Below are 9,937 nucleotides of genomic sequence, written 5' to 3' on the forward strand. Positions count from 1 at the left end.
ATAAATCAAAAAATTATGACCCATTTTCAAAAGCACTTATTTTCTGAATTGTTATAAGCATCTTAAAAAAATAATGAGTTTGATCTTTATAAACTATCTTCCCAGTTCTTATACTTGTTGCAATAAATTTCAATACTAAGGCATAAGATGAGAAAGGATAATATATTCCACACCAATAAATTATTTTCCAATCAGTTTTTTTTCTACTTGCTCTTAATTTATGTGTGATATTTACTTATGATTTGGTAGGTAGCACATGACTAAGTCTCACTAACAGTTACTCATTTAACTTCTGTAGTGAGACATGTAAGGAGTGTTAACTACATATTTTGAGGAAAATAAACTGTTTCCAGTGTCAGATTGGTGTATAGTATTATGCACATTTTTGATTATTTGAGGAGCTAAGAAGGGACTGGAAGCTACACGTGACTTAACTTTGTTTTGGGAAATTTTAAGCACACATCTCCAAAACATTATATACTGTAGTAATAAGAGTTCAGCTACTATTTAAATGTTCTGGAATATCTCTCACCTTAAAAAAGGCTTTGTTTTTTCCTGGAATTCTTTTAAGGAGACGTTCAACTGTTGACTGGGTTCTCAGGTCAAGCCACACTAAAAAATAAAATTAACTGATCAACTGATAAATCATTACTACAGTGATTGTAGAGTTGTGCATTAAAATACACAAAAAGTGACATGTACAAGATAGAGCTCTTGCCAATAAACTCGTCTTTATTTTTAGCTTTTCATATAGTTGAAAGAATATTGGATTGCCATTGTGTTTTAAATGCACTGTTGTAAAAATTAAGAATGGTTAGATAAACTCATTTGATTTAGAAGAACTAATGATTTGAGAAATCAAGCAAGATTTCCCCCATAACAGGATATATACATTTCTCTATCAGAGCATAAGCAAGTGACTAATACCACTTTGTTTACAGCAGATGACTGTCATTAAACTAAGAGGTTGAAACAAATAGCAGGTTGATTATTTACTATTCCCATGAAAACTTTGAACTGAAGTGCTATGCCACAGTTATCAAGGTACAGCTGGGCTTAAGATAAAGCTGTTAACAACATATATTTGAATATAGAAGAGTCCTTCTATATTCAAATATAAGAATATATAAGAATAAAAGAGCAAATTTAGACAATTACAATTTCTCAGCTGACATAATTTGAAGAGCTAAGGTAAACTCCAAATCAGTAAGTATCCATTAAACCTAACTAACACATTTTTCCTTTAAAGATAAATCAAAAGCATCCTGAAAATTTAGTAAGCTCTTCCATTTAAAAGGAAGTGATTAAGTGTAAGTTACAGCTTCATTACATGCCAGGGATGTGCAAAACCCCTCAGGCATAATTTTTTTGTTAAATGGCCATAAAATTATTTATTAAGTTTTTAAGATTTATTAACTATTAATGTTAACAGAACAGTTGTGGGGTTTTTTTTTAATTGCACTGGTGTACACAAACACACAGCTTAAGACACAGGTACCAGAAAATCAAATAGCTTAGTAGGGTAGGCCACAGTGAGATCTGCAGAGGAAACTAGGCAAGCATTTTTCTGCAACAGAGTCATTTTATCATATTACATATTCAGAAAGGATAGTAGTTACCAATGGCATTATAAAGAGGTTCTCCGGTTGTCTTGTCCCAAACGACTGTTGTTTCTCTCTGATTGCTGACTCCAATGGCTTCAGGACAAAATAGAAAGAAGTATCCTTTTCAGAAGGTTTGTTTTCCCCTTTCGGGGGGTGAGGGAGGGAAGGGAGAGGTGGAGAGGAGGGAGGAACAGGTGAGGAGAAGAGGAAAGTAAATGGGAAATAAAAACTTCCAAATTTTTCATGATATAGTCTAGAAACATTACTTCTAAAACCTCATCATTCAACTTTTGCTGCTTAACCTGTGTCCTCTAAAGTTCTTTTTTTTTCCAACGAACTGAGACAGCAACAATGCTGACAGGGAAACTAGCTTTTCCCAGTAAGTCCTAGTTTAAATTTCAGCATTTTTTTATTCATCACTTGTCTCTCTGATTTTGCAAGGTGAGGTTAAGCCTACTTTGTAGATTCTGCATTGCTAATAAACACAAGGGACTTATTTTCTCCTCATTCTTCCCAAACAAACTACTCTCAATTCTAATTTAATATTTTCTGTGAAGCCAGCACATGCTGTCAGCTTTCTATTTATTGACTTAAAAACTAGAGAATCTGTCTTGCTCAACCATGAGTATGTTAAAGCCCTCATTTACCCTTAAGTACTAGGAATACCTTTTATGTTAGTGATGTCTATGTTCAGTTGTTGCAGTTTCTCACAGGTCCTTTCCACACATTCATGGACAGACTTCAGTATTTCCTTTGGATCTTGTTCCACCCATCTTTAAGAAACAGTAAACACCAGTTAATAAGAGGACAAAAAATTACACTGCGAGAAAAAAATAAATTTGGTCTGACAAACCAGCTGAGCATTTTGACATAATCATAACTAAAAAGTCTGTTTTACATACGTAGAAAATCCTTTTTAAACAGTAAGCTCTATTTTCACAACCAAACCATCCGCAGAAAACAAATAATTTTGTTACATTTCTATACAGAGGACAAATAAATTTGTTATATTTCTTTTCTATACAGAGGGCTTTGGCAGTAAATGGTAGGTCAGTTAAAAGCAAATAAACAAAACACCTCAGAGAACAACCTAAGCAGTTTTGAAGGACTAAGCTGAAGAATATGACTATAAACAGTAAAAATTACCAGCTTTACCACTTTAAATAAGACTTTAAATAAAAGTCTCCTTTAAACTTTAGTTTTCAACTTTAAAGTTTAAACTTTAAATATGTTAATGAGTGGTCGGAGTAAAACACTAAGTATTTTTAATTAACGTAACTCAGAGCAGATACCGGATACTCAGTGTGAGTTTATGATGACATTCTTCATACCACACAGTTTTTTGTAACAGAAGCTGTGTTCTTACTAATTATTTATCAACTTTGATTTTGATCATTCATAGATAAAAATATATAAGCTCTACCAAAATGCACACAAATTAAAAAAAAGAAAAAAATCACACACGAAAATTCATACCCTTCTTTAGGGAACTTCTGCTGTATCTCAACTTGATGGTGACTCAAAAGCTCTGCTGTTTTCGCATTAAAAACCTGTAAATAAATTACACAATGAAATTTTCTATGAATGAAGAAGTTTAGGCAACAAATTTATATTTATTCTTTTGAACAAATACAGTGTTGTGATAATTTTCTATCAACCCAAATATCCATGTAACATGGGTTCAGATATACAATTTTTTGTAATTAAGGTGAGCAAAGAATATTTTAGTAAGCTTTGCTGTCAATTATAACTGATTTTTTTCTTGATGGATTGGGAAAGAACAACATTTTTTCTTGTGGATGTTGTAGAAATTAAACTAATGATGCACTTTAGAACACAGCTCTCAGTAAAATACCCACTGCTAGTCATAATATTCCTTGGGTTGCTCACTTTTAGGAAGAGTGATTTTAAGAGACAGTGACACGTAGTTTAGAGATCACGAAAGGGACCAAACTGTGAAGAAAGAAAAAGCACCTATGCAGAACCCAGTTTCAAAACAACTACAACTACAGAGCTCACGAACAATCTGGCGAGAAAAGAAGCTCACTGCAGCAACATGCCTCTAGGACATCATCTTAGCTTTTTATGGCAAGCGAAGGAGTGCCAGATTTAGAAACCACTGCTGTGCTAAAGGCACAAAATTCAGTTATACCCATCCAACCTCTAGGATACGACTGAATCTTTTCTAGACTTCCTTGGTAATGCTCTCTTTTCATTCCACAAATTTTAGGAATTTCTCTTAAAGCTTTTAAGCCATAAACTCTTGATTTCATTTAGATAGCACAGTTTCCGCTGAAACTATCAGACTACTCTGATAAAAAACAGATGAAGTTCTCATTCTCCAGTTTCTTCGAAACCTTTAGTGCATCTTTAGAGTGAAACTTTAAGGTTTAGAAACATTCCAGTTATATATTAGAATCATACAACAATTCAGGCTGAAAGGGACCTTGAGAGATCTCTAATGCAACATCCTTCTCAAAGTAGGGTCAGCTATGAGATTAGACCAGGTTGCTGAAGGACTTTTCCTAAGCAGGTCTTGAAAACTTCCAAGGATGGAAACGGCGCAACCTCTCTGGAAAATACTAAAAGCTGTTTTTTCTCCTCTGCTGCCCAGAGGAGGAGTCTTAAAAAGGTATGCTTGTCCTTTTCTGTTATCAGTAGGAAAGATTACACAAAAAAAGCTCCACTGCATTCTTTTTACCATATTTACTTACCTGTGTTTCATCTACCAGCTCAGGCTTGACGTGAAGCTATCCTAATAAAAGGCTAAGCTTTTTACTTACACTACATGTCTGGAAGGAACTAGTATAATGGGATATAGGTCTTAAATTGCTAGGCAACATAGTTAATAAAGATTAAGTTTTGCGTGTACGCAGCAAGATTTTTTTACTTGAAATTGCCTTTTTGCCAAAAGCATAGTAGTATTTACTAGGTTTTTATAATAAAAATAGAAAGATAGAAGACTATTGAACTGGTATGTATCTGACCTACTAACAATTTTAAATATAATTTGGTAATCATTCACCATTTATCATTCAGTATTCCTTGGAACAGAAGGCAGTGCATATGTTAGCAGGAAACAGAGATTCCATTAGACAAGGTCGTTCACTGAACCTGGCGTGTGACCCGCAGATAATGACGGGTGAAGCTCTAGCACAGGAATGCTTTCTGCCTGCTTCTAAGGAAGCTGTTCTAACAGCAATAAATTCTCAACAGAAGCAATAGCACTACAAATGCATAGATTTTTCATGCCCATAGAGAAGAACTAGGTAAACACACTCTCAAATCCATCACAAACAAAACCACAAGCTTCTGACATCCTCAACAAAAGCAGCAGACACTCCCTCTACCTTAGGGGAAGGGATTAAAAAGTTTCACTGAGAACAATACCATGTTCTACAGTGATAAACAGAACGCTGGCACATGAAAGGATGCCAAACATAAATGAGTCATTACATTTAAACCTAGAAGACAATAAACAAAGTAGAGGATAAAAAGAAATGGGTCCTCCCCTCCTTCTCTGCCCCCACCTCAACAAAAAATATGTTGCCAAAAGCCCCCCAAACGGTCCTTGTTTCTCTCTAACAGTAATGAGTAATTCAGACAATGTCAATACATTCCTGTTGAAACACGTCTGAAGCTTATTTCTGTCACTGCTTTCCTTCCTCTCATATTCCTTAAGAACTTGTGCCAGTTTATGATGATGACCTCTCGCTTTTGGTGGTGGTGGGGGGGAAAAGTCAAAGTCAGTTTTGCCCTAATTGTATCAGCAATAGTCACAAAGGAAATGTCGAGGCTATTTGGACATGAAGAGCTATCTTGAACAGAGATGATTTGATGAAAGACACTGAAAACCACCGGATATGTATTGAGTTCTCTGGTGAGAGATTAAAGAAAAGGAATAAATAACACCCTCCTTCCATTCTCAACAACATATCATACGAATTAGAGCTTGAGCCTTGAATCTCAGACTGAAGGAAAGAAGGAAGACCTACTTAGCTACGCTGTATGTAAGCAAGCAGACCAGCACAAGGACTGATCATTTAATTCAGGTTCTTTATAGGGTCTTTAATAAAATATATGGCATCACATGAAGGGGTGCAAACAGTTGCATGGTATTATGCTGGGTTTTTATCATCTTAGAAAAGAATTCAGATCAACCGGTTGTAGCAATTTTCAAAGAATGAAAAATACAAGACAAACAGAAACATGAGGCTCATGGAAATGATGCAAGAAGCTGCGCAGCTGAAAAGACAATAGTGAAAACATAGATTTTTAGAAGTAACTATTCATGACTCTCAAGCTTTGTCACATAACTCTGCCTGCAGAAAAGCCTACACTGTATCTTCATGCGTTTCTGTTAAGCTGAACAGCTATGGCTTTTCAGGCAAGCAAGCTCAGAGCTGGAGTTCTGAAACTGCACTGAAATCAACCCAGCCGGGGGAAGGATGACACACAAACAATAATCCCATCCTTAACATTTGACTAGGATTAGAAGACAGCCAGAATTTATGAATAAGCACAGTTTAACAAGTATCTGAGAAATTATCTTGCTTGGAATGCTCCTGACAAACAGACCTCTTTCCCCCCCTCAAGGAGGTTATGATAATGGGAGTAAAAAGCAAAACTACAATGTATTTTAAGTGATAAAAGCGAAGAGTTAAAGGAAAAACTGAAGTATTTGCAATATTTTTAACCCTTCTTCTTAGCTATATAATCAAGCTTTGCTTTTCCCAAAATGTCATGTTACTTCAGTAGAGGGGTGAAACAGATTTCTCTCTGAAGGGTAAGCTCAATGGGTACTAAGTTTTTCCTTATCTAAAACCAATTGTTGTTTACTGAAAAAAATGGTTATAGTGTGCTATAGCTTTATTTGAATGTTTCTTCTGGAAATGAAGTGAAAGAAGAAAGAAGTATTCCACTGAGGTGGAAAAAACATCATCTGTGGCTGACTGACAAACCTAGAACTTGACATACGCTATATGTACTTCACTGTAGATGTTCTTCACTGCATATTTCAATTCTTGCTCTTCCTGGATAAAATGCCAGAGCCTTTACCCAGCAAATACCTCTCAAGAGATCAGGCAGTAGCGGTTCACCTGACCCCAAGACTTTCAGCAAAAGAAGTTACAATGGATTTTTATTATATGATTCTTGAATAAAATGGAACAGGAGATAGGCAAGTATTTGATGAAAATATTTGGCAAAACATCTCGACTAGAATGTAGTCATCTGCATACACTTGTTTAACCTACTTAGTTTATTTTCCTGCCTGATATCTCTAAGAAAATGAGCCTTAAGCAATTGTACTGGTACTCAGAGCACTGCACTCTTCCCGGTAACTCTGAATCTGTTACCCAGGTTCAACCCAACGTAACAGAAAAATTGAGATCTCAAAAATAATTACAGTTTATTTTGCAAAAGCAAGTTCCTTAGCAAAGAAAAGATCCAAACCAGGGTTCCCAGAGGGCAAAACTACAGCATAAGCTAAAAGTGTGTGTAGTATACGTGAGAGATGAGGATAAATAAGGAACGACAGTAACAGAAATGTTCTTCAGTTCTGGTGCTTATTATCTGTGATCATACAGCCTCAGTCACGTAAGCAGGAGAATCTCCCAAAACCTGTGTCCATACACAGAATAATTAATACTGCAAGGAATCTCTGGAGATTGTCTAGCCCAACCCACTGCTCAGGTAAGCTTAAAGTTAGACCACGTTGTTCAGGACCTTTTTCTAGTCAGGTGTCAAGTATCTGCAATGATGGAAATTCCACAGGTTTTCTGGGCCCCTGATCCAGAGCCCCTCATAGTCAACCATTTCTTTCTTACATCTATTTGAGATTTCCCTTGCTGCAACTTGTGTTCACTGCCTGTTGTCTTCTCCCATGCATGTCTGAGAAAAGGCTGCTTCTGTGTTCTCTAACCAGTTTGCAGAGAGTTGAAGACACCACCTCAGATCCTCCTGTGACGAACCAACCCCTGACCTCGCAAGCTCTCCTTGCATACCTTGTGCTGCAGCACACCAATCATGTTTGTGACCCTCTGATAGACAAAGTGTAGTTCTTCAGGCTCTCTCCTCCTCTGGGGGAACCAAAACCAGACACAGCATTCTCGATGTTGCCTCCTAAGTGCCACACAGATGGCAATAATTACTTCCTTAGATCCGCAGTCTGCACTTTGCTTCATGTGGTTAGGGCAGACTGCTCGCTTGTATTCAACTTGCTGTCCAGGAGGAATCATCCAGGTCCTTTTTCAGCAAGCTGCTTCTTAGCCTTCTGTCCCAGGTGCTAAACTTCATGGAACTTCATGAAGCTTCTGCGAGGCCCCTTCTCCATCTGGAATTCCAGTCAACTCCTCCCCCTGGTCTGTGGTCATCTGCAAACATGAGAGGGCATTCCAACCCATCCTTCAGGCTGCTGATGAAAATACTACGAGCCCTTGCTACTGACAGTTGTGGAACACCACTTGTAAATGAGCCACCTGTAATTGAAAATTTAGACTCTGAACTGTTGATGCTACCCTTTGGCCCCATTGGACCAGGCAGTTTTTCACCCACACATGTTTAACCTGGTCAAGATCGTGTCTTCCATTTTAAAAACTAGGTAACAGCTGCACTGTACTACTGAATAAGACATGTGCAAAATAACCAACAGTTTGATTTTGACTGATGCCTTGGTGAAGATGAAAATTGTTGAAAGCACTAGAGAAAAAAAATGTAGAGATATCAGTGAGAAAGGTATGCAAAACAACTAACACAGTAAAAAAATCGAGAGGTAATAAGAGAGCCAAGAAAACAACTCAGACAAAAAGACCACATTATATTTTGGCCTAAAATATTTCAAAGCAAAGTGTCTCTTCTAACTGTGGTAATCTCTTTCCAACACAGAAATATCCAGATACATGTGTTACCATCTGTGACTGATATGGCTTGTGGCAGATCCCTGCACACTTTGCCCTCTTCTTCCCCCCTACCCGACGTTCAGATTTAATTCAGTGATGATGTGTTTTTTGCTCAAATCCACATAACTTTATTATCATAACAGTTTGATCACATTGCCAGGTTTAAGAGAATGCTGTATTCTGAGATTAACTGACAGAAACTGAGAATAATACAAGAAGAATGGAAGACCGAAAGACACTATACACTTAAAAAAAAAGAATAAGGAAAAAATTATGGTTTCTTATTTGTGTGTCCTCAAACAGGGAAAACATACCTGATGTAGGCAGAAAAAAAACCCAACTGTATACAAACTATTGATGAATGCCTCTAGTGTAAGAAATTCCTTGTTAAAACAACTTGTAAAAATTCTTGTACAAGAGCTTGAATATAAATGTAAAGCTTGCAGTGTCTTTTTTAGTTCTACTAGTGTTGTCTTTTCAGGCTAAGAAAAACGTTAACTTGGCATACACATAAAGCAGAAAGAATTTATCTTCAGGTGTTACAGGGAACTTTTCCAAATTCTTTTCCGAAAAAGGACTCAGGACTGGCATTCAAGATATCCTGCTGCTGTCATTTGCCAGTTTGGAGTCTCTCCACTCCCAGATCTGTGTTTTGACATTTGACATACCCATCAAGGTCGTGATATTAAGTAATAATGGTAACACAGGTCAAGAAGATATTCTAGTGTCCTGCTTCATAAAAGAAAATTACACATGGAGGAAGCACTGAATTGAGGCATTTAAAAAGAGAAAAAAGAAAAAAGGAGGAAAAAAAAAAGCAAGGGCAAGCCAAAACCATCCATCTTCCCAGTTCAACACTGTGCACAATTGACAATATTTTGTATCTAACTATTATCTCTACTGCATTTCCACAGTGGAAATTATCACCAGGATCTAAGTCAAATTACCATGACTTTGTGACGAGGTGACAGTATACTTGTAGGGATTTGCAAGCAGGAAGTTCATATAGTATAACAATAGTTTCTGTCTATTGCATAATATGGAAATAACTAGATCCTTAAACTAAAGGGCTTATATATGATTAATATATTAATCATCCCGCCCTTAGACTGTCTTTCTCCAGCATTTAACAGGCCCACCTTTCACAAGGGGTACAGGTTCAGTCCCTGAATACCTACAGCGCACGGGACGCATTAACACCGGGGTTGCAGCCTCCCGAACCGCAGCGGTCGCTCCAACAGGCCCAAGTCGGTTTCGGAGGGGAACACAGCAGTCACTGCATTGTTTGAACAGCAGCTAATCACAGTCACTGAACTCCCGCGGACCTGTTTCTCCAGCGACTGAGAAGCTCGTCCGTTTTATTTCATTCAGGGCGAGATACCCGACAGATTTCAAACACAGCCAGCTCGAAGCAGCAGGATCCCGCATCCCCCC

The 9,937-nt window shown here is 37.3% G+C and overlaps 1 protein-coding gene across 1 annotated transcript in view; it reads right to left on the reverse strand.

Annotated features, from left to right (window-relative positions):
• The window catches only part of GK (glycerol kinase), a 27,888-nt gene extending 20,045 nt beyond the window's left edge, over window positions 1-7,843 (reverse strand). The window contains exons 1-6 of the mRNA XM_010150797.1: window positions 7,610-7,843; window positions 4,319-4,354; window positions 3,081-3,154; window positions 2,271-2,377; window positions 1,620-1,697; window positions 533-612 (exon numbers count right to left, since the gene is read on the reverse strand). Coding sequence (XP_010149099.1) covers window positions 533-612; window positions 1,620-1,697; window positions 2,271-2,377; window positions 3,081-3,154; window positions 4,319-4,354; window positions 7,610-7,843 — 609 coding nt within the window. The remainder of the gene's footprint in view (window positions 1-532; window positions 613-1,619; window positions 1,698-2,270; window positions 2,378-3,080; window positions 3,155-4,318; window positions 4,355-7,609) is intronic.
• Between the last annotated feature and the right edge of the window lie 2,094 nt (window positions 7,844-9,937).

This window comes from Eurypyga helias, unplaced genomic scaffold (assembly GCF_000690775.1).
Source record: "Eurypyga helias isolate BGI_N326 unplaced genomic scaffold, ASM69077v1 scaffold40064, whole genome shotgun sequence".
NCBI classification, from domain to species: domain Eukaryota; kingdom Metazoa; phylum Chordata; class Aves; order Eurypygiformes; family Eurypygidae; genus Eurypyga; species Eurypyga helias.